We start from the raw sequence: 25,054 nt of genomic DNA, 5'->3' as shown, positions 1-25,054 counted from the left end.
ATCTGCCTTGTTCCCACCTTAAGAAGGTGCTCTGAGATTTGCAAAGCACACACTCTTCACTACAAATTGCGGTTATGATGAGTCTCCAACCATCCGTCAGCCTTCATTTTATCCACTGCAGGACACAAGAACTATCTCAGAGAACAGGCAAACCTTCAAAACTAACAGCTGAAAAAGACTGACAGGGAAGTAGGTAAAACATACATACTGAAGGGTGTCACATATAGTATTCATGAAGCTTCAGTGCATATTAGAATTTCAGTTTGGAAACAGGTTACACTGTTACATTTAAAATAAATGTTCTCAGTTATTTTCAGGGTTTAGCTTATAAAGAAATAATTCTGTTTGGATTATTTCCCAGAACGCATTCTTCAAAACTTCACTTTGTTCTTGACATAAATTGAAAACAATAATATAGATATACTGTACACAGGCTTCAAAATGGCATTAAAGAGGCACATTATCAATATGTTTAAAACATTTAGAAAGCTCAGCTTTGCATCTTTCTAAGTGAATGACTAGATACTTAGACTGAGTAATATCTGTTCCAATAAACTGCTGTGTGTGAAATGTTTTGAATAATAGTTAATTTATGCTGAGGTAATGACAGCGTAATATAACTGAAATCTGTGCTAATAGGAAAAAAGAAGCCCCTTCCAGCTATTTCTGTTACAATCAGATGCAGTAATTTTCACCTCATATCTCTCTCTGTCTCTCTCATATAAAATATTACTTCAAGTGTATGTTAAAATGCTTGTTGCTAATTTTAAAAATCAATAATTGGTACCTGTCATCTATATGGAGAAAAACAAAATAACCAGAAAATAAAGAAGAAATTTTCATCTACAAGACCTATATTTTATATATTTCTGCAATAAAAGAGAGCAGTTGCAGTTAATGATGTTCTTTTTATAACAGCAAAACATTAAACTCGGTTTGGGTAAGACTCCAGGATGTTCTGACAAAAATGCAGATGAAATTTCTAATGTAGATGAGAACTGGCCAAACAATTTATTCTAAATAATACTCAAAGTAGATTGAGACATTTTTCTGGCCTATGAGTTATTTACAAACTCACTCTAATATTCCTTTGATGAATGAATTATCTGAAACATTTTATCAAATAGGTTGGTTGAAGTCTCATCAGCTAAATAAATTATCAGCCATTGTTCAGTTTGAACGACCAGTGTGTGGTTGGTGATGTATGTTCAGTGGCAGTGCTTAGCTCTGTCTGGATGCGGAGCTTTTCAGTCAAAAGTACAATGAATAATAAACAAGTCCCAAACCTTCTAATATGCCATTTGGAACCAAGAACTCACCTGTATGCCACAATTTTTTTTTTTACTTCCAGGGACTGTGTATTTTATTGACTATGAAAGGATTCTGAATTCCCATAAGCATACAACAGCACGATCCAGGAATGTTCATGAACTCAGAACAGCACAGATTCACTAAAATACTGACTACCCGATCATCTCTAATACATTCATTAACTGGAGATATCATGATCAATCATTAATCTAACTGTAGATAATTGTTTTAAGCAATGGTAGAAGGACGTGTTTAATTTGGAATCCTGTGGATCAGATTATGATTTCTGACTCCTTGTTGTAAATGGCTTATGTTATTTGGGGTAGGTGCTCCCCAAGAAGTTATTTCATAGTAAAATTGGATGCATAGTTAAAATGTTTCAGTTATTCTGCAGTAAACACATTCTGAAAGCTCTTTCCCCTGAATGAGAAACAAGTAAAAGAAAAAAGTGATTTCAGAATAAATGCCTGTACATTGGGCAATTACTGGGTAGTAACTGAACTCATGAAATTTACACTAATTCCTTATTGAATATTCTGATTTAAGTTGTCTCCTCCTCTGCAGGGACCTTTACCTACAGAAATAAATATCTTACCCTCAAAAAATCCCTGTGTTTTTTTTCTTGGTTTACGGAGAGCTATCATAACAAAGTGACAGCAAATAAAAACTTCCTTTCCCATTTTCAGAAAACAATACAGAGCTCTGAAACTCAATGGAAAGACATAAAAATTATTATATCCATAGGTGCTCCCAAAGCGAAACATAAAAATCCATTTAGTTTTGTGCTGATAATCTCTTAATGCATACAAAACAGACTCACAGGCCAAAAATACTGTAAAATAATCAAGGTGGTTTTCCTCAAACCAGTATAAATTCAGAAAAACACTTCCCTGTTTTGTATGTCTGAGAAACACAGTATTTGGGAGTGAAGAAGATGTAGACTTCCCAACAAAAATCAACAGGATGCAAGTACACATTTCTTGGAGAATAACAGAGCCCTTAGCATATAAGGAAAGAATTTCTACTTTGATGACATCTTTTACTTGAATAACTGTTCCTGCTATACAGATTCCTTCAATTAACTTTGAAAAAAGTGGATACTGATACTACTTGTAACTTCCTACATACTTCACCACTATCCATATTCATGGCTAAGCAGGACAACTCCCAGAAAGGAAGCAAAGACCAGCCCTTGTATGGAGGCAATTAAGCACAACTGAACATGTAAGTGGCCAGTGCTGGGGGTACAATTCAATCAAGCAGATCCATAGGGGTGGTTTTGATATTCTTGACACATCAAAGAAACAGCGCCCAGCAGAAAAAGATCTAACAAGTTAAAAATGAAATCAGAATAAATAAGAATACCTCCAAATGAAAGCAAGAACAAACACATGGTTGCAAGGGCTGGCGTTACCTTGTAAGTGTTATATAGTGCTATTAGAATAGTGTGTTAATTTTTCCCTCATAAATTTGCTGGGTTCAGCCACCAGGGAACGGCTAGCATTCCAGCTCCCTTTGTTAAAGATATATCTATCTTGCTGAGTCTTGACAGCCCTATCATGTCAGCCCTCTGTAGTAGCAAACAGTGTTTCAGCAAGGAGGGGGGAAAAAAGGAAAGGATAAAAAAAAGAAGTGAAAACTGATGTGATCTACTCTGCTTCCTGTGGGCATATTTCACTATAGCAGATCCAGAGGGATGCTTTGTTATTCTTGTCAGATCAAAGAAAGAGATAACGGAAGAAAATATAAGAGGAAAAATAAAACCCAGAAATGAGGGTAACTGAAAAGCACTGCAAGACTACCGCATCATTATGACTTTTCAAATTATTTAAATATGCTAAATATCAAGTCACCACCAAAGAAATAAATATTGCATAGGCCATATGCTCTGTTAGCTGCCAGCAAAACTGTCCTACTAGGATTAGTTTACGGGCACAGCAACTGCCTGTCAGACACTAGCAATTTTAATCATTTTTCAATTTGCTGTGAGTTGTGAGTATGCTCAGGTATTTTGACAGGTGGCTGCTTGGAACAAGTATCTGAGCCCAGTAGCTTCACACCGACTTGCTTTCCTACAAACTTGCAATTCCTGTTGGACTGGGGGGATGCAAGGGTTAGGTGAAGATTCAGCAGTTGCAGAAAAGTCACTGTACTGCACTGCTAAGCTGTATTTACAACTCTCACAGAACACAAGGATGACACAAAGTTAGTCTAAAGTCTAGTGCAAACCAATAGCTGTGTAATACACTGTTTCACTTGATTTCTCAAAACATTTCTAATCACAAACAAGCTGAACCTCTAAAAAAAAAAAAAAGTAAACACAGATCTGGCTATGATTTTAAACAAATAACAGAAAACCTGAAAAAGTACTTTTCTGCACTCTAGATGTGCTTTCAGTACTACATGTGATTAATGTATTATGCACTAATTGCCCACTTAATTGTGTTTAAACTACAAGGTAGTACAGAAAACAATTTTAGCTCTTCTGTTGCATTTTCTAATGACTAGTATAACTGTGCTTTTCCCTTTCAGCCACAATACTTTGTGTCATACAGAAACAAGTTCCTAACTTGAAAAAAACACAACTCTATTGGTTTTTGAGTGTCCAGATCTCCAGGTGTTTGGGAAGAATAAGGCTCCTAGAATCTAAAGACATTCTGGGAGAAACCAGGGAAAGAATTATATTTTCCTAAGGAAGTGAACCAATAACACTGAAGCACCATAAATAAACCACCTTTCTGATATTGTGCTTTACACATTAGCATTCTCAGCATCAACCCCCTGAAGTCAGCCAAATCTGTCCAGTGGAAAGGATTTGGATTATGATGTAAACTAACAGTAAAGACAATTCCAAATAACATTTAATGTCCAATATAACTACTGTTTACATATTAAAAAGAGATACAGGCTTTGTACCAGGGATGTTCTGTCATGTTTCTCCACAGGAGAAGACTGTCACGGTAAAGTTCATTATCAATTACTGCTTTACAAGTACAAGATGAGTTAAGCTGTCATAATTTTCTCAGCCAGAGATCCTGTGCTGTCAAAGAATGTCAATTTTTAATCTGACAAAAGGAAGAAAATTATCTGTTATTCTGACCTCTAATTTCTTGACATTTTAATGCTGTAATTGCTGTGGTTAGTGCTGCAACCATGATTTCACCTGTCAAGTAAGAATGAATCAATATACTTAAGCTGTTCTTCAAGTTTTAGCTTTCACCTCACTGCTTTCACTTTAAAAAAGGAAAAATCTACAAATAGCGTACAAAAGGTTGCGATAAAACAACAAACAAAAGAATAATTTAGGGTTTGAAAAATGTTTGCTACACATTTTTGTTCTCCTTATTACAAAATTAAAACAACTTTGTAATGTCCAGAATAAGAGAAATCATTAGAACTGGAGAATTTCCCAACTTCTAATCATAAAAGATCTAAACAACAAAACTTAATTTTCTACATTCTGTAGAGAATTTAAGTTGTGACTTCTATGTTGCCCTCATCGCTACTTGAAATAAATTGCAGTGATCAATTATTTTTTGTGGTAACAGAAAATTACAAAGTTGTTTGAAATATCAAAATCAGTATGCTTAAATTAAATCAGTATATTTTACCCATCCAGAGCAGATCTTAAGTTGCTAAAGAGTTATTACAGGGGCAGACACATGTGATTTCATAGACTTTAGTAATATAAAACTTAAACTTAATGCTATCCCAGCATTATAGTTTCACCCACTGTGAATTTGCAAAATGTAAAACAAAGAATGAAAGTCAGATGTAGAGTCTTCTACTAAATAGGTCCAAACAGAACAAAAGCACAAGATGGCCATTCTTCCAGTGTTAAATAGTAGAGAGTTCTCAGAAGCCTCCTCCATGCATGTGAGAAAGATGTGAGGAATGGCAGGGATGAGTTATTTCATCACTGGATATATTTTTTCTCCAGATAGAAGGCTACTGAAGTGACCATTCTTCACAGAAATCTAAGGACAACATATTCCTCAGTGTTTAAATGAGGTGCTCAAGCAAAGGATGAAAGTGAAAGGGCCGAGGTATAACATGAACAGGACATGGGGATCTGCCTTTATGAATGATGTCTTTCAATCAGCTCAGACCTGAACGGGAGAGGTTTTTATTTGGAGCCTTATTTCACTGGACAGGTTCTGCTGGGACTCAGCTCAATATGAAATTAGTTACGGTCATGGTTTGAGGAGGCCACTGTCATATTTGAGCACGCTGGTCTGATAACGGCTGCTGCGAAAAAGGTTGTATTGATTGGCTTATTTTACTGTTTATGGAGAACATTCACCATCTTCTGTGTGACAGAAGAAAAATGTTTCAGTTTGTTTAGAAAATAAACATCAAGAGCATTTGGATACTGAGGGATACATTTTCCTGTATAACTAAAAAGCTCAATTAATTTTAAATTGCAGTGTTTCTAATTTAAAATGCCAGACACCACCACCTGCCACTGTAAAACATATTAAACAATAGTTATCACTATTTTTAAAGGTGCTAGTGTTTATATCCTTACATTTCTTTATTTATAGGTGGTCTTCAGAGGCTTTTAGAAGACCGTTTTGCTTTTTATTTATTTTCTAGAATATCTAATAAAAGTCAGAATAAAGTTAAAACAAACAAAAAAATGTATACAGAACATATATAATTATAACAGAAACATAACATCCTTATACCTGATCTAGAACATCAAGATGTTAAATGCTTTATTACTGGCCACAGAATGTCTGCTAGTTTCATAAATAGAGCTCAAGGAAATAGAAGAAGACTCTAAATCTGTCCGTATTTGCATGTGTATTGTAATTTCTGATTAAAAATTAAAAAAAGTATTTTTAACCTTTTTATGACAAACCACAAATCACCAGTGTCTGAGATCTCTTGGAGGAGAAAGCATACTATTTTTAAATGCAAGCATACAACTTTAAGTATCTATATATAACAAAATTTAGGAGGATTCATTTTTTCTAGACATTTTGCCTTCTTATTGTTAACAATGAATTTTATTTAATCATCTAACTTGTGGCAATGAAGATAAAGTTGTGCTTTTAGAAGTTTACATGGCATAAATAGCCTAAGAAGAGGTTTATACGCTATTGACTGACAGGGCATGGGTTAGATGTATGAATGAACAAAACCATCTCCATTAATTTTTTGAAATTTCTGATGACAAGTTATGCATGTAAGTAGAGTCACAGGAGAGCTGAAGAGTCTCATCATGTCATAAGATGTTAAATAAGGTGCACAGACAGATAGACCTCAATCCTACAAGCTGCCTTGTGGGAGTAGACCCTTAAAGTCAAGACATAGGAGTCTGCTCATGCAAATCAGGACCTTAAACAATGCAAATCCCTTGTATACGTGCTGCTTGACACCTGTTTTATACTTTAAAAAGCATTGCTCCTTTGTATCTTCAGTTTTGTACCTTACTGACTCCTCTCAAGCTCAAAGTTTTAAATCCAGAAAACCATTATGTAGATGTTAACATTAAATATTTGAGGTAGTGCAATCAAAGCAGTTCTGGACATTCTTAAAATTAAGCAAATACTGTTTACTAATTATAAGCTTTGCAGTGCATGGTGTGAAAATCCAGCTCTAGGAAGCTAGCGGTCCGAATGTTTTTTCAGTTCTGCTCCTCAAAAAGCATCAAATGTAACAAGATGCAACAATGCACTATTAAAAAACAACATGCCAAAACCCAATATATAGCCGAATACGAATACTTTCTAGAATCTATTTATTTCTGAAATCTGTAGATTGGAAAACAAACAAAAACCCATTGCTTGGCAATGTATAAATTATTACTGTTTTGCATACAGCAGATGGCAGCTATCTGGGGGAATGGAAGATTGTGTGTACAGCTTCATCACAGCGGTACTCATCTAGCAGCTGTTGCTTCTTCACACTTTGCACCAAATTTCAGTTGTTTTAGCCAACAAATGGATGATATTAGAAAATGATCATTCAAAGTAGTAGTCTTACTAAAAACAAATGCAGTCACTGAAAGGAAACATGTATCAGGATAGCTAGTACGATTTGTTTTTAAATTTACTGATACATTTTTAACATTCACTTGTATATATATGTATGTATATATACATTTCATACACATGTATACAAACATAAATGTGTGAACAACAAATAGCAAACATTTTCTAAAGTTTGATTATACTTTACATGATTAACACAAAAGTAATCTGAATATTTGCTACTGTCACTCTAGCAAATATATTCTTTTTCATATACGTATTCTCACCAATGTTAGCTGACTGAAAAGGTTACATTTTTTTCCCTATGACTATGATGCAATTTTTTCTTTCAGCTTTTCAGTTCTATTAAGTGAACTTAATAAAAGTAAATCAGAAGAAGTAGCAGAATATATATTACAGAATATACATTACATTATAATTTCCCATATCATAACTGACCATTTATATGTTAGTAACGTCAAGAAAATAAAATACTTTGGGACATCTGTTTTATTGCAAGTTTATTAATCCTTGCTTCTGAAGTCACCTAGGACCTAAGTTCTGAATCAAGACGCACACAACAATTTTCTCCAGCAGTGAAAAATGGAAAAAGTACCATTTCTTGTGAGATGACAGCACTTTTTATAATGAAGTGGCAGTAAACACCTACCTCCCTGAGGACAGGATCAGTGATACTGTCTAGGTTCACAGAGCCTTCATATGTTAGATAGTGGAAAACGTTGAGTGCACGTACTGCTTCTGGTCCTCGTTGCTTGTAGCCAAATATAAGGTCAATCCACTGATGAAGTTGACATGATACAAACTCACTTTCCAGGGCCTGCAAATGAAATTCATAGATAGGAAGTAAGTTCTATCTTGCGCTTTTATGCTTAAATTGCATCCTACCTTTTCTTACTAACTGAGGAAACATAATGGGTATCGTTACATTTCCTGTTCAGGCTTATTTGATATATTTGGAATTCTTCAAAAAATAAAAACCAGAACTAATTATATTGAGACAAACACTAAAAAGATATTCTTCTTTCCTTCAGCTTTGTATCATGCTAATTCTCTTCTCAGCTACTGGGTATCTCTTAGCTGCAAGGATTTTAATTATTAATTTTTCATCTTGTCAAATAAGTAAAGTAATTTGTCAAGAAAAACTGATGAAAATAGGAAAACAATTTCAAAAACCCAATCTTCCAACTCATTTTCCAACTAGTTCTAATTAGTCTTAAACCTAAAATGGAAACTGGAGTTTTAAAAACCTGTATTGGCAAAATGAGATTATGAACTCCATGTGTGAATTTTTCACACTCATTTTTGACATTAGGTTGGTTCACCAGAGAAGACACAGGCTGTGACTAGCTAGTTTAAAATGGGTTCAAGGAGTGCTATTCCTTTGCTCAGCATATGGAGAGAGATTAATGCCAGATTACCTAGAACTGGATATCAGGAAATGATGATAGTATTACTGTTGGGCCTGATCCAAGCAGCGTGCCTTTATCTGACATGACTGGCATCCTGAACTGGACCTTTTGAAAGCTGAAGGCACTACACAGTTTCACCTTACCCCTCTACCATACTACCTGTCTTAATTCCTCATGAGCCTGCACCTGGATACACAAATCATTCTTCTATAAAGACTCATCATGTATTTAAGATGGCAACTTGCCACACTCATTCCTTCTTTCCCAATGCTACCTTCAGAGAAGAACTGTGATAAACAGTAATTGGTGTTAAAATAAAGACTCATGGTTCATTGACCAAGTTTTTAGACATGCTCTTGCCCAAACTCCATCACAGTCCTTATTTTCTAAAGTGTCATACACCTAGTTCCCTTCGATCACAAGAAGTGCAATTCAGTCCTCAGATCTGGTAACTAACTTCGAATTATGTATTTTGTTAGAAATAAAAAAAAAAAAAAAAAAAACAACACACCAACAAAAACCAAACCAACCAACTTCAAAACATTACAGAATCACAGAATGTCTGAGTTTGGAATGGGGCCTCTGGAAATAACCTGGTACAACCTCACTGCTCAAGCAGGGCCATCGAGAGCAGGCTGCCCAGGACTGTACCCAGATGGCTTTTGAATATCTCCAATATTGGAAACTCCACAACTGCTCTGGGCAACCTGTGTCAGTGCTTGATCACCCTCACAATAAAAAAGTGTTTCTCTATGTGCAAAGGGAGCTTCCTCTGTTTCAGTTGGTGCCCATTGTCTCATGTCCTGTCACTGGGCACCACTGAAAAGAGCCCGGCTCGCTCTGAAAAAAAAAAAATAGCAGCCTTAATACAATTTATTATGTAAACAACTGTGTCAAACTTACTACTACTCACTGCATACAGGCAGAGCTGGCAGCAACCCTCTGTATTACATTATCTTATACTTTTAATTCCCAAAGACTGTGGCTTTTCTTTTTTCTTCCCCTGAGAAATCCTAATTCCTCCATTGTTTCTAGCATGGTGACATTACACTTTCCAGCACAAACACTTTCCAGCTAGGACAGAGTTTCATGTCTGCCCCAGGAAAGTTCAGGGGGATAAACTTTGGAAAAAAATGTGTTCTCATTTTATTCATTTCCATCAGAAGGAGGCTGCTTCAGAAATAACCACTGGCCATGGTAGTACCATGCCCACCAGCAGCAGACCCCTGCCCACCACCCCACACACAGGAATAGCTGCAGACAGGGCAAGACACATGGGTCCAGCTCCCTGGGTAATCATGCAATCATTTCTTAGACATTCTCCCCGTAATGCCCCACGTGGAAGAGGAAATTTCTGTGCTTTGGTGGAAAACTGGACCCTTTCACCCTAACAGTTACTGTTATTTCTGAGGAAAATGGATGGGAAGGCTCAGGCTTAATAGCTGACACGTAGCTCAGTTTTCAAGGGCTTAAGTTCAGCATGCCATAAGAAGCTATAAATAAATGTTGCAGAGAACTATATAAAAATTTGTTGTTTCCTTCAAAATCAGATGCCATCATGTGCAAATTGTAGTATTATTTAAATAACATTAATTCTACTTAATACTAAATACCATTAAACTAACACTTTTTTATTTCAAAGCATGTCTCCCAATAAATAATTAAGAAATGTAGATCCTTAATTATATTGTACTCTGTGTGTACATGATATACTCAGCAACTACATCATCCCGTATAATCTTTTTCATAGAACTTTTACCTCATTTAGCATGCAGGATGTTAGCGTGCGGGGATAAAATTAAGTATGTCACAGCAACCATAAATAAAGCATTTCCTAACTTTTAAATGCTCAATTTTTAATGTTCCTTTGTATGTAATAAAACTTAAAATAGATTTTAAAGCCTGTTGTCTTTCCAGCATCCATCTTGGACCAACTTACAGCAAGCAGCCTAACTGTCCTCTTCCTCCTCCAAATTCTGCATAGTTATAGGTTTCCTTTGTATCTGTAGCCATTATTTATTTATTAAAAAGTAATTAAAAAAAAAATGGTAGGCATTTCATTTGGTCAAAAATAGCACTGTCATCTCTAGAATATGGAAAGCATCCCGGGAAAACAGCAAAACTTGACAATTTAAAGGTGGGACAGTAAATTTGAAAAAATAAATGCTTGGGTCAAAGGAGTGTATTTCACCCATTATGTCCTCTAACATCCCCTCCTTGGTGTTAGAATCATAGGACCATAGAACCATGAAATAGTTTGGGTTGGAAGTGATTAAAGGTATAGTCCAACACCCCTGCAATGAGCAGGGACATATTCAACTAGATCAGGTTGCTCCAAGCCCCGTCCAACACGACCTTGGATGTTTCCAGGGATGGGACATCCACCACCTCTCTGGGCAACCTGTTCCAATGTTTCACCACCCTCATAGTAAAAAATTTCTTCGTCATATCAAGTCTAAATCTATCCTCTTTTAGTTTAAAACCATTATCCCTTTTCCTATCACAACAGGCTGTGCTAAAATGTTTGTCCCCATCTTTTTTATAGGCGCCCTTTAAGTTCTGAAAAGCCACAATAAGACCTCACCAGAGCCTTCTCTTCTCCAGGCTGATCAACTCCCAAAGGCTGAACAACCCCAACTCTCTCAGCCTTTCTTCAGAGACCTGTTCCATCCCTCTGATCATTTTTGTGGCCTTTCTCTGGACTCACTCCAATAGGTCCATGTCTTCCCTGTACTGAGGGATCCAGAGCTGGACCCAGTACTCCAGGTGAGGTCTCACGAGAGCAGAGAGGGAGAATCCCCTCCCTCGACCTGTTGGCGACGCTTCTTTTGATGCAGCCCAGGATACAGTCGGCCTTCTGAACTGCAAGTGAACATTGCTGGCTTGTGTCCACCTTTTCGTCAACCAGTACCCCCAAGTCTTCCTCCAGCAGGGCTGCTCTCAATCCCTTCATCCCCCAGCCTGTATTGATACTGGGGATTGCCCTGACCCAGGTGCATGACCTTGCACTTGGCCTTGTTGAACCTCATGAAGTTCACACTGGCCCACTTCTTGAGCTTGTCCAGGTCCCTCTGGATGGCATCCTGTCCCTCAGGTGTGTCAAGCTCACCACTCAGCTTCTTGTTGCCAGCAAACTTGCTGAGGGTGCACTCGATCCCACGGTCTGTGCCATTGATGAAGATATTAAACAGTACTGGTCCCAGAATGGATCCCTGATGGACACCCCTTGTCACCGAGCTCCATCTGGACATTGAGCTGTTGACCACTACCCTCTGGATGCGACTATCTAACCAGTCCTTTATCCACCAGACAGTCCACCCATTAAATCTGTATCTCTCCAATTTAGAGAGAAGGATGTTGTAGGGACTGTGTCAAAGGCCCTACAAAAGTCCAGATAGATGACATCTGTAGCTCTTCCCTTGTCCACTGAGGTAGTCACTCCATCATAGAAGGCCACTAGGTTGGTCAGGCAGGACTCACCCTTGGTGAAGACATGCTGGCTGTCTCAAATCACCTCCCTGTCCTCCACGTGCCTTAGCATAGCTTCTAGTAGGATCTGTTCCATGACCTTCCCAGGCACATAGGTGAGGCTGACAGGTCACTAGTTCACAGGGTCATCCTTTCTACCCTTCTTAAAAATGGGTGCAATGTTTCTCTTTTTCCAATCATCAGGGACTTTACCTGACTGCTGTAACTTTTCAAACATCATGGAGAGTGGCTTGGCAGCTACATCAGCCAATTCTGTTAGGACTCTGCAATGCATCTTGTCAGGTGCCATAGACTTACATATATTCATGTTCCTCAGGTGGTCACAAACTTGATCTTCTCCTACAATGGGAGGGACTTTGCTCCCTCAGTCCCTGCCTTGTGGTCCATCTGCTTGCAAGGTGTGGAGGTGTGGGAAGAGAAGTTGCCAGCAAAGACTGAGGCAAAAAAATTATTGAGTACCTCAGGCTTCTCCTTGTCCATTGTTGCCAGTTTGCCAGTTGTGTTCATCGGGAGGGGTATACCTTCTTTGACCTTCCAAGTTAGAAAAGTTAGGAGAGTTGAATGCCTATGTTACGTTTCACTGGGGCAGTTTCTACATGCATGACCAGCCCTTACTCAGCAGCTTGTCATTCCAGAGAAGGTCTTGCTGACCCTGGCAGGTTTGGTGAGCTTCTATTTCACATGGATGAATGGTTCTTTAATAACTTATTAAATAAATGAGCTACTTTTTCGTAGTAGCATGTCATGTCTCCAATTCTTTAAGCAGATTTATTGTATTATGTTTATAGGTCTAATGGTTCTCTAAAGAACCTTGGGGTCCTTAGTACCCTGGGGAAGAACCTTAGTTTCTTGGGAAAGCTTTGGAGAAATTTGTAAGGAATGAATTTAATTATTTTTAACTATAAATTTCATAATTCCAGACAGAATTGGAAGTTGGAAGAATTGCTGTCAGGAAGGCTGTGAGGATGTTGGTCATAGCAAGGGGACTAACAGCGCTGTGCCTGCCAGGCACTGTGTGGTGGAAGACCAGTGTGGTGGAGGATTTGGGACAGAGACCAGAGTGGAAGGTGGAGAGAGGAGCCATAGCTGTGAAGGAGGAAGGCTCGGCATGGGCCTCAGCACCGCACAGCCTCCAGCTGCGGGCCGTGATGGCGGCTGTGTGATGTTCATGTCCTCCCCATCGGGGTGTCCCCTAGGGTAGAGTGCTGGGCCTGAGCAATAGGTAAGGTGCGCTGAAGAATGGGCCACCAAAAGGCTACAAAGTCCTACCTGGCCCTCAGTGGGGATGTGACTCCTGATCTGTGCCTTATAACCTGGATTTGTTTTAGTCAGGAGAAAGATGATGATGTCAGGTCTGACCTGGTTGTTTCTCCCAAGTACTTCTGCAATACTACTCATGCGATATCTGCAGAATCCTCTCCCTAATTTGCTCTAATGCACAGGCTGCTCCCCCTCTATGTAAGTGCCTCCTGAAAATTTATGAGCTGTTCACTGTCAACAGTACATCGTTTGGTTTCTCAAGAATATGCAATGCTCAGTAGGGAATAGGGTGAGGGAATTTGCTGCATAAAAAATAATTTGTAGGTACAGTAGGAGCAACATACAGAAAAAGATAACACAAATATCTAAAATAGGCTGGTGATGGCCCTAAAGAACAGCATTTTTCAAGAACACATTGGCTTTAAAGCATTGGAGGGGGCTTTAATTTTTTTAGCATATTTTCAATATGAAATATATTTTTTTAGAAAAGCAATAATAATTATTACTTATATAATTATATAATATTTATGAGTTTTAAAGATTCCTACTGTTAAGCAGAAATGAACTAATATCCGGCTTGCTTTCTATTATAATTAAAATGTACAGATAAGACAGTTTTATTCAGGCACTGTCAAACTGAACTTGTTTAAAACACTGTTATTAGGGATTAATTTTCAAATAGCAGCATTCTAGTCAGAAGTTTTTCATGGGTTTTGTTTTGAGGAAGGAGTCTCATATTACTGTTTTCAATGTAGTGACACATATTTTAAAGTGAAAGTACTGTGGGGTTTGTGTGTTTGCAGGCAAGTGTATGCACACATATTCCACAGTCTGAAAAGCTGACCTGGAGCTGTTATAAAATATAAATAGGTATTAGTAAGTATATGTTTATGTATTAACTAAATAAAGTTAATATAAGCCAAGTTACTGCTTAGTGGGAATGAGCACTACAGCTCTTTTCAGACCTTTGTCCAGTATGAGCACTGAACACTTTCTGCTCATCTTAATTCGGTGTTAGAATTATTATTTAAGTCGGACGCACTGCGTTTTATTTTAATGCCTACTATGTATCAGGAGTTCTGGATTTATAAAATATGCTATTCCAAACTCTTTCTAACACAGTGCTTTGTGTGACCCAGGTATTTTGTGTCACCAAAGAAGAGGAAAGCTCTGATGCTGCCCCTTGCCTGGACCACAGCTGCACCTGCCCCTCCAGTTTCTGCCGTTCCTGCCTTGTTTCCCTCCCTCCATAGCTATATGCTGTCTGTCTCTTCAAGAACTCCTACCACAGTATCTTGCTTTTAAGTTATGTTCAGTATATTTAAAAATATTTTCTTCAAACTACTCGGAGGCACTGTGGTTCTGTGTATCTGCTCAGTAACAGACCATTGGCTGTTTCAGATTGTGAGCTGGGTTTTCCTTCTCTCCCCTTAGATCTGTGCTCCTCTGCAGCCATTGAATACACATATTCTCTCTGCCTAGTATCTCTCTGCCTCATTTACCATTTCTTGTACTGACTATTGGAGTAAAATCTTTGACTCTTGTCATAAAATAAACCAGGCAATACTGGTATCTGAAATTGGTAATGTTTGATTAAACAAAGTAATGTTGTAATAAAAGTGACACAGAAGTGTATTCTACAGTTTTGGGTTATTCAAGGATGTCTGCACAGAAACTGAGCCTTTATGTGAGTGTCTTCAAGATGTAAATAAGATTCTTCAGTGATACTGAAAGTTTAAAAAAAAAAAAAAATCACTGCCATTTCCAAATTAGGTTGAAACCCCTGTTAGGTGAATGAGTCTTAATTACATTGAGAACAAACCTTGGCAATACATAAAATATAATCAAAGCTACTAATGAGGAAGTAATATAAAATCTTATCTATCTATCTTATCAAATCTTTATTTGGTAAAAAAGCAATGTCAACTGCTGCTGAATGGCGAGGAGAAAAAATAAATCTTCCAGACCCTCAAAGCACAGAGATTTCATAATAGATGTTTCTAATGGCTATTCAAGAAGCTTTTTAATTATGAAATACTATGCATGCTTCTGAATAGCCAGGGAACTGTACAAAAATGTAATTGGCAGCAGAAGAGTGCAAATAAATCATTCATAGACAGAAAGAAAATTCAATCTTAGTAAGTTATGTAATAGGAACAAAATATGTATAACAAAAACAGGACACCATTTAGTCTCTCAAAAATATAATTTATAGTGGATGCATTTTACTCAACGCTGTAATTTGTAATTTAATACGGGCATAAGCCATAATGAAAATATCATCATGATTAACTCTGAATTACACAATCTTGCATCTTTTGTTTACAAACTAAAGAATGCTTATTATAAAAGCTCTGCTTCAGTGTTTCACAGTGGTGTTCCCTGCCTTGATTTAACATGCTTGACTTACTGACTGAATCTGTTCTATTTCTGGCTCTCAGGACTGTTCTAAGTCTGTGGGGACTAAGAGGCTGAGTAGGACTACAGATGCACATCTGTGGAAGGTTTTATGCGTGGTTTTTTTTTTTTTTTTTTTTCCTGGTAAACTGGGAGATTATGATTGATGAGCCCAGCATTAGGGTAATGTTATCAGGGACACTTTCTGCCTCTGTCCTTTGTGCCATCACTGAGGTCAGACCATAATCATGTTAGCATTGAACATAGTGCTTTATTAATGTTTCATGAGTAACTCCACAGTAATCAGTCTAGCTTTGTATGGATAAATAAAACTGCGACAACAATCCCTGATGTATACACTGAGTGCTTTAGAAGCTACTGTAATAAGTCTTAAAAGTAACTTGACTGAATGTCTTTCTCAGTCTTTCTAATGAGTCTAATTTTCACAAGCTTAAATGAATCTCTTTTGATGGAAGATCATTTCCACTTCCATTTCTGTGTTTAGTCAGAAGTGTAAAACACCCAGCTGAACAATCAACTAAAACAACACCAAAACCCTGCCTGTCATTTATTAATTTGTGTAGAATTTTAGTAAAGCTTGTTAATCAATTGGTTATATTACGTTCATTTATGTCAGTGTTCCTCTGTGATGTTTTCTAAGCTGTTCTTGCTTTGGGAAGTGTCAGAATGAGATGCTGAACTTCTTGCTGTTATTTAAAGAAAATGTTTACATTCATAAATGTGCAAGTAGGCTGTATATAAGGATTTGTATTTACTCCCACATAAAATTACACATTATATATGCCTGCAGAAAGCAAAAAATATATATGAACAGAAGACACTTGTCAGCTACGGAAAAACAAGATCCCACTGTATGTTATGCACTATCACACTGGATCCTTTCCACTGAAATGAAATGACTACTGCTGATTTAATTAGACATGGGATCAGGACAACACTTACTTGAAATATTCCTCAGTTTTCTGTGGCTTTCCTGCAAATGTGTTCTCTACTTGCTTTGCTAAATTGCTGTAGAAATTCCAGGCTTGCCCAAGCTTGCTGTGTTTTACACGTCAGCACCACACCCAGGCTGTTTTTTTTTTTTTTTCCTCAAGATAGATTCTTGTATAACAGCCAAAGCTTGGCCTGAGGATGACCTAACTGAGTAGTACATCTGCTGGCCAGTTCAAAACACGGAATCAGACATGAGGTATGGAATGTCAAACTTTCCAATCCCTTCATATTTGTTCCTTACTTTGACCAAAAAGAGAGCGTGCTGGCAGTTTGTTGTACATGCTAATAAAACCCTAAGTGAGGAATTTTTTCTGAAAAATTATTACACGTTCAAATTGTTACACTTTCAAAATGTAATTCCATTACTTCTTACTACACATACTATCTGCATTTTCATGAAAGGGATTATCCTTCTTTAGCTACTTGCTATTTTATTATAAGCTTTATAAAAAACCATGCATATATCATGCACTTTGAACACCCAAAAGTTATTCACTTTGTTTCTATTCTCTGAACTCCATCCAAATGTGAATACTGCTTCTGTTACCTAGTTGCCCAGGAGCGAATCCAACATTCCAGGTGCAGTCTCAAAAGGACCATAGACAGGTACAACTGTTTACATCCTCTGCGTTGCATTGATTCTCCATAGATGGCATCAAAATACACTTATTTCTGGTGAATATAGAATTACAGAGTTTTATCTAATCTAATTGCTGCTCACTGTCACCCTTCCCTTGCTACTACTCTATTTTTGGTACTATTTTTGTTTCCAGACTTCTGCTTCCTATTGAATATTTTCAGTTCTTTCCTCCCAAGGTGATTTTCAGTGTGTGTTCTGCATCTAATTCAAATAAATCTATGCCTCTTTCTCCTGTTTTCTAAGCAATCCCCAACTTTATTATCATTTGTGAACTTCACCAGACTTCTCACTTGAAGATATCATGTATCTGTGTAGAACTATAGATGCTGGGAAGAATTAGGGCCATGCATAAACTGCCTTTGGGCAAAACTCTATACTGGCATGATGCTCACATCTGTGAGGACAAGGGTGGAAGACAGTATAGGAAGGGCATGTTACATAAGTGAGATAATTTCTGATTTCAGTAATATGCGAAGTACTTAATTAGCTGAAGCCTGTAATTCTAGTACTACTCAAACTTTAACATCAGTTTATCTGTCTCCTAGCAGTCTGAGAATACTTACGCACGTATGGAATCAGTCATTAATGATGTTACAGCTTCATATATAAAAGGTATTTCCAGCTTTTAACAGTCTTTCATGAAAGTACAGCCCTGAAGAAATGCTACACTCTAAATTCATGCAAGCAGCCATTTTCTTGAACAGTACAAAACTTTTCTGCAGAGACCTCCTATGCTGTTTTCTAAAAAGCAGAAACTGCACAAGAGAAATCAAATAAACTAAAACTAAAGCTTTACTTCAGATGATCTCTTATCACGTAGTGCCTTTCATCCTGCTATTAGACACTCCATCTTTGTGAAAAGGAAAGATGGAGAAAACACAATTCAGGATACAAGAAGGAACATTATAAAATTTCCCAAAGGGAGTCATTAATATGCATCTCCCATTATATTCCCCAATAGGTGGCAGCTTGTTTATCCTTTTTCACTATGGTATCACACTTCTGTTCTTACAGCTGTCAAAACTAAACCTCTTGATCAACTCTAGTGTGCTTACTCCTGGGCCCAGTTCAGGTTTAGCCACAACCACAATCCTAAAAAGGGCTCTGTGCAGTGAGACGGGCACTCTGGAGTACCTGTGATTGCCCACCCCACACTTGAGAATGCTAATGGAGTATAGCGATCCTTTGAGGCCACATCCTTTGCTAGTAAAATTGCACTTGAAATTTTTACCACCAGCTGTGACAATTACTTGTTTTTAGAAAGAATGTTACAATATACAGCTAAAAGAGAAATCAGCCAAGAAAAAGAAGGAAAATGTTGTTCAGCTTCTTCCTGACAATGAATGACTAGTCCCTGGAACACATTTCTCAGGCTTTGTGTAGTCCATTTCGTATGTCTCACGTGATGAGGTTGCCATAACTTTCTTAGGAGACTACTGTACATATGTCAAGCCATTTATTCTTCTAAATGGAGGACACTTCTAAATCATATACATCTAGAAATAGGTTTTGTTTTTGTAATATTCTATTCCTTTGAACTTCATATGGCTATTTTTTCTATCAACTCCTGAAGAACAATATCCTTTAAATAGACAGTTATTGAAATGAAACTGCTAAACTAATTAGAAGAAAAACAACACTGCTAGACTTACAACGCTACCACAAAATAAATATAGGGATTAATGCACAAGCCAAACAGTTCTGCAACTGTATGGAAACCCACAGCTTTTGAAAGTATAGTCCTGACTCTGTAAGCAAGACAAGCAATATGCATTTTATGGAAGATCCACTTCCAGAACAGAACCATAAATTGAACTATTGCTGGCCAAAACATCAAAATATACCTTTTTTTTCCTAAAAATTACTATAAGCGTACATACATCTTGACTCTATCATTAATAAAATCTTTATCTATCAAGTTAAAGCAAAATATATACAACATAGATAAATGTTTTTCACGCTTAAATCCTGCAGACTTCATGGTGATTTACATCAGAGCAGTTATTTTGCAAAATTTATTCAGGGACTGCAGTTGTTGGCTTATGTTCACATTTCTACACTTTCAGTTCATCTCCAAGGAATAGGAAGTGCATCACTTCAGTCGAGTAAGGAAGACTATATCTTGCAAGATACTAGCATTTATAATAACCTTTTATGTTTTAATGTAGATGGTGGTGAGGAGGAACAGACTTAAATTTTCCAGGCTATCCTGTATTGTCCAGCTCATGTCCATCTGATGTTTTCTCATGAGAGAGTAAATAACTGAATTTCACTTTCCATGATTTGGGCACACAGAAGGAAAATCCATTATAAAATAGAGGGTTCTGTCAAGCAGGACAGAATGAAAATTCTCCTTCACTTTTTATTTTATTTCTATAAATCTAGTCCTAAATAGGTGAAAACCAGCATTAGGTTAGCTTGTTAAAACACAGAACTCCTTACTTAGGCTGAACTAAAGTGCAGCTTACCATCCTGTTGATACGGACGAAGTCTTCAGGCTTCTTGGCCCATGGTGGGAGATCAACATCATTCACAACAACTTCATCTTCCCTGATTCCTAGATTATAGCCATTACTGTTGACAAACATCTCTGGTAGGTAGTAAAACTCTGGAATTAACTCCTAGCAAGAAGAAAACACACAATGAGAGTTTACATTTATACAGAGGTGCTAAATGGTGCTGCCAGAATCAAGCTCTGTTGTAGTGCACATTAAAGCATTCCTGTTTTTGTTTATGCTTCTGTGCACTTGTTTAAGGAATTTTATAATCTGTTTTCTTGCACTTACAGTGAAACGTATTTTTCAAAATTAAATACTCAATCTTTGTTTTTCCCATATCTGTTTTTTTTTTTTTTTTTTAAGCATAACTTTGGAAAAGCAGTGCATATCAATAAAGACCTCTTCAGAACAACAGGTACAAGACACTGTATGCTAAGCCTTCAATACTATAAATAAGTTGGGTTTTTAAATCACTATTTAAATAACCTACTTAAAAGGGGGAAAAAAGTTGCTGATATATCACTGTCTTGATTTTACTTTCTCTATATTATTTAACTGCATAAGAAAAGGTAGCAATTTGATTACCTACATAAGGAAAAAGAATTCAGGGTGAATGAATTTTTCTACTGTAAGAAAAATTCAAAAACACATGGAGAGAAAAATGTCAGTACAACAAATGTCCTTAAAACAGAAATACGTGGTATTTAAACTGTGAAAGATCAGTAAGTGAGTAGCAAAGATCATCTGCACTGTATTAATACATTATAGATAAGTTAGGGTGTGAAGTTTTTCCCAATTTCCAGGATAGCTAAATAAAAAGGCATTTTGACATAATAAATATCACCATTTGTTGCTGTCTATTACTTTAGCAGTGAATATTGAACTGCAATAACAAAAAAGCTTTAAAGCCTGCTATCACTCTGCTAATATCCAGATATGGATTAAAGTCCAAAAATCACATTGTTAAAAGCACTATGGCATTCAGTTGTGTAACGTGATCAAAACTGATGACACAGCACCTGAAACCTGAGTCTCTTTGTGGTCCTTTCAAAGGCTGCAGACATGTGAAGCATAAAAAAAAATCACTGCAGACACAAACATATCTAATTAAATCTGATCTGCAACTCCATAGAGAATAGAGAAGTTAATGCATAGATGGTCCTTTCAAATTTATTAATAAAAAAAAAAAAAAAAGACAATACTTATGTTACAATTTTAAGTATGTTCAGGGAGGCATTTTACTTGCTTCTTTACATAATTTTTAATATACTACAGTCTGAATTCAGATTAGTCTAAAATGCAATGACAATCAATATCCAACCAGTGCAAAACACTAACCAAGTGAGTCATGTCTGAGCTTGAATAGCTCATTATGAAACAAGCTGTAATTTCAAAAAGCCAAAACAATTTTAAAATATTTCATGCAGTGAGTAGTAAAACAGCATCTAGAGCAAAGCCAAACTAAAAGCAGTTCTAAATTTCCTATAAGGTTAAAATTAAAAAAAATATTTTGCTGACAATCTTAAGTTTTATTATATAACTCAAATATACTCAGAGTATTTCTAACTCTTAGGTTCCTGAGGTTTCCTCGAATGAAGCCCAAAGAAGAATGAACAATCCTCACAGTTGGAGAAAACTAGACATTAATCTTTCTAGAGCTCAACAAACTACTACTAACTTGAGACTAAGAGGCGGCCACAACCCAACATGTGCTACCATACAAATTACTGACAAACTAAAAGCATTGCCTTAAAGAAAGGAAAAAAATCATAAGGACCTCAGAATGATAAAATATTATTGTCAAAAATACACTAAAAGTCAATATTCAAATGAAACAGAATTTCTTAAAGAAGACGAGTAAGCAAAGTTTATTTCTATTTTGTATAAAAGCCCTGAAATACCCCCTTTTTAAATGATCACAATTTTTTATGTAACATGGTGCTGTACTAACCTGCAATGACAAATAGCAAGCAAGTTTTTGATCCCATCACAGATGTGATAACTCTTAAATTTCCTTTCTCAGTTTTAAAAGTCCTAGGATCTAATTGTGAACTTTTACATCTAACGTATCTGAAAGATTTGTGCTACCCAGAGACATATCTAGTGTTTAACTGAATTCTACTAACCTTCTGATTTCAGGGGTATCTTGAAACAAAGGAATTTAAGTCACTAAATATTTTGAATGGTACTTCCATTTAGTAATTTTATCTTTGTTGCTATTTGCTTTCAGTGTAATTTAATGTTCCCTTGTCCTGTATAGCAGAAAACATAAATAGAAATCATGTAATTAACTTTCTTCATAAGATTTATTGTGTTGTATATGTTTAGTTTGACCTGTCTTATTCCTGTGCTCTGGAAACTAACCACTGCCAGACTTCTAAATCCTCTTCAAATAACACTCTCTCTAGAACCCTAATCATTTCAGCTACACATCTCCTGGTATCTTTTTTTTTTTTTTTTTTTAGTCAAAGTAATGAAACTAAACACAGTATTAAAAAAAAAAATAATAAATCCACTGTGTTACAGTCTCAGCATTCTCTTCGATGTTATTTTTAGCACAGCCTACAATTTTCTTTGCTTTTTTGAGTACTATTTAGCATGAATTGAACCTTTTCTTGAGATATGAACGATGTTGCATGTGACCTTTCCCAGATGCTGACATATTTCCCATACTTTGCATTAACCATTCATTTTTCTTGGGTAGTATTTGATATTCCTCTTGCAATTTTGCTGTCTCCACTATTAACCAGACTAAGAAACCGCTCAGATAAATCCATCCCCTTCTAATTTCTAGAGGATGAATGAATATATACTAAAACAGAGACCCATCATAAAAACTTGTGGCACGCTGTAAGTATGAACTTGCTAACATTTGGAAAAATCTTCAAAGAGTGTATTTAGCTACTTAGAAGCATGGAAAGTACAATTAATCTAGAGACGTGTGATAGAAAGGTTTGTTTTTATGTGTTCACTGTTTATCCTACTGTGAAAAAATAAAGAAGCTGTCTTTTCTACCTCATGCCAATGGCAGGTGCCGCGTGAGGATGGCAAAGTGAGTACTCCCTTCCCCAGGGCCCCTAAGCGTGCTTCACTAGGAGAAGTATGAGCTGGGAGAAGCAGAGGGAGAAGAGATTAGCAAGGACAGAGCACAGAGCAAGGATGGAGCTTGGGAGGTTGCTGGGAAAAGGAAGGAGCAGATAGGAGTGAACCTCAGTGGAGATGGCAAGATGACAACCGGGGCCCAGAGAGAATTGCTTTAACCAAGAAGCCACTGAAAGCTGTAAGAATGAACACAAGAATGAAGGAAAGGATAACACTAGCAAGGCTTATTTTCAAAACCTATTACATTTTTCTCAGCCAGAGTTTGGGTTTTCTTTGTTTCGTAAGTGGGTTTGTGCCAGTTCACATTCTAATAAAGATTATGGCTAGAGAGAGACAGCTCTCTTCATGCTTTTAGTGTTAAAGACAGGGTACAGATACATCAAATATCTAACTGTTTCACGGTCACATTTGGAGAGGTGATCTTGCCCTTTCTTCCCCTCTAGAAGAGGTTCAGCTGTACCATCTTCCCCGCCAGATCTCTGTCTATCCTGTTGCCCCAGAATTTGAGTGACAGCAACTCCACAAATCCTTCCATCAACTGACTTCAGCATTCTTTATCTGAGGAAGTTTTACCTAAGGCCTAGCCTGAATCTTTCATTACACAATCTAATTCCATTTTCCCTTGTCCTAGCTATCAACTCATCCCAGATACAGAGAACAAATTACTGTTTTCTCTCTGCATAGTTTGCTATATGTTTGGAAAGCATTATCCTACCAGCTTTACAGCATTTCAGCACCTAGAAGTCTAAATGAAGGACAATGATTTTACCTTCTGTATTGCTACATTGCTTAAATTTTAGTTACAGATGAGTAAAATATTCTTTCAATCTCTCCAAATTAGCTGGTACAATTATTCATACACAATGCATAACTTAATTTACTCCTATATATACTTTGGCCTTATTATATTTTGTCACATGTTCATCACACAGAAGCCAAAATAAATGTTTTTATCAACCTCTGTGGTCTTTAGATGAGAGATTAAGATTGCATGCTTTTCTGACAGGATCTGCTGTTTCTCATTCATTTTTATGCACAGTGTAATTTGCCAGACAGCATAGCTTCTTACAAATCACCAGCTTCATACTTTAGAAGGGTCATTGTTAAATTTCCCCTGAAGATAGGGACAAGAAGACTCAGAAATTAGCAAGGGAAAAATGTATCTCATGGATGGTATTTACACCAGGTGATGGGACACAGAGGACCTTCTGTCTCGCAATCTGCTTTCCACTGACAGACAGAATAGTTGGTAAGTGGATCCTTAAAACTTCTATTGCACCTTAAGTGGCACTAGTGGTAAAAGGCCAATGCAAAGCCAGGTCTATGGGAAGGAATGTTTGCTTGAAGCTATCATGATTTTGAGAAATTTGTTTCAAGATACAAATGTTCATGAGAGACAAATCTCAAAATATTTTCTCCCTACTAGAAACATTGAGCCAGACAGTATAAATCAAGACATGAAGGAAAACATCAAAAATGAGAGCATTAAAAAGCTTCCACAGAAATTGCATCAGTTTTCAGGCATAAAATGAGGGAATGAAAAGAAAAAAGACACGGAAGACCTGTATTTTTTAAAATCCTGGTATTTTTCAAATATTCAAAGACCAATTAAGCATTTTAGATGCATATTGTTATTGTATGCCATTCAGCTGATATATAACTTTGCATTAACTGATACAATTCAGTAAATGTTATTGGTTTCTTTGCTCTTGCCAAAACATATCAAAGGTTCCAAATAAATCTTTCTGACTACATAACCTGTCATGGGTAATTTCTTACCACAATAAATATCTAGAGTTCAAAGAGTTAATAAAAATAGGGATTCTAGTGATCTAAATCTATTTGCAGTAATTTCTGTCTAGTTGTCCTTGACATTTCACAAGCTGGTAACCTCCTCTGCTCCCCTTTCATTCACACTTCTAATAAGACAGGTTA

General features: G+C 36.7%; 1 protein-coding gene across 9 annotated transcripts in view; it reads right to left on the bottom strand.

The window, feature by feature from the left end:
• NBEA (neurobeachin) overlaps positions 1-25,054 on the bottom strand; it is a 518,250-nt gene that overhangs the window by 41,243 nt on the left and 451,953 nt on the right. For all 9 annotated transcript variants that reach the window (XM_042793382.1, XM_042793373.1, XM_042793375.1 and 6 more), the window contains 2 exons: positions 19,988-20,140; positions 7,960-8,127 (listed from right to left, as the gene is read on the bottom strand). In XM_042793382.1, the coding sequence (XP_042649316.1) occupies positions 7,960-8,127; positions 19,988-20,140 (321 nt within the window). The remainder of the gene's footprint in view (positions 1-7,959; positions 8,128-19,987; positions 20,141-25,054) is intronic.

Source organism: Tyto alba, unplaced genomic scaffold (genome assembly GCF_018691265.1).
Source record: "Tyto alba isolate M040663 unplaced genomic scaffold, T.alba_DEE_v4.0 Super-Scaffold_2, whole genome shotgun sequence".
Lineage (NCBI taxonomy): Eukaryota > Metazoa > Chordata > Aves > Strigiformes > Tytonidae > Tyto > Tyto alba.
The sequence above is the reverse complement of the archived record's forward strand: the minus strand, read 5'-3'. Positions and strand labels throughout refer to the sequence as shown.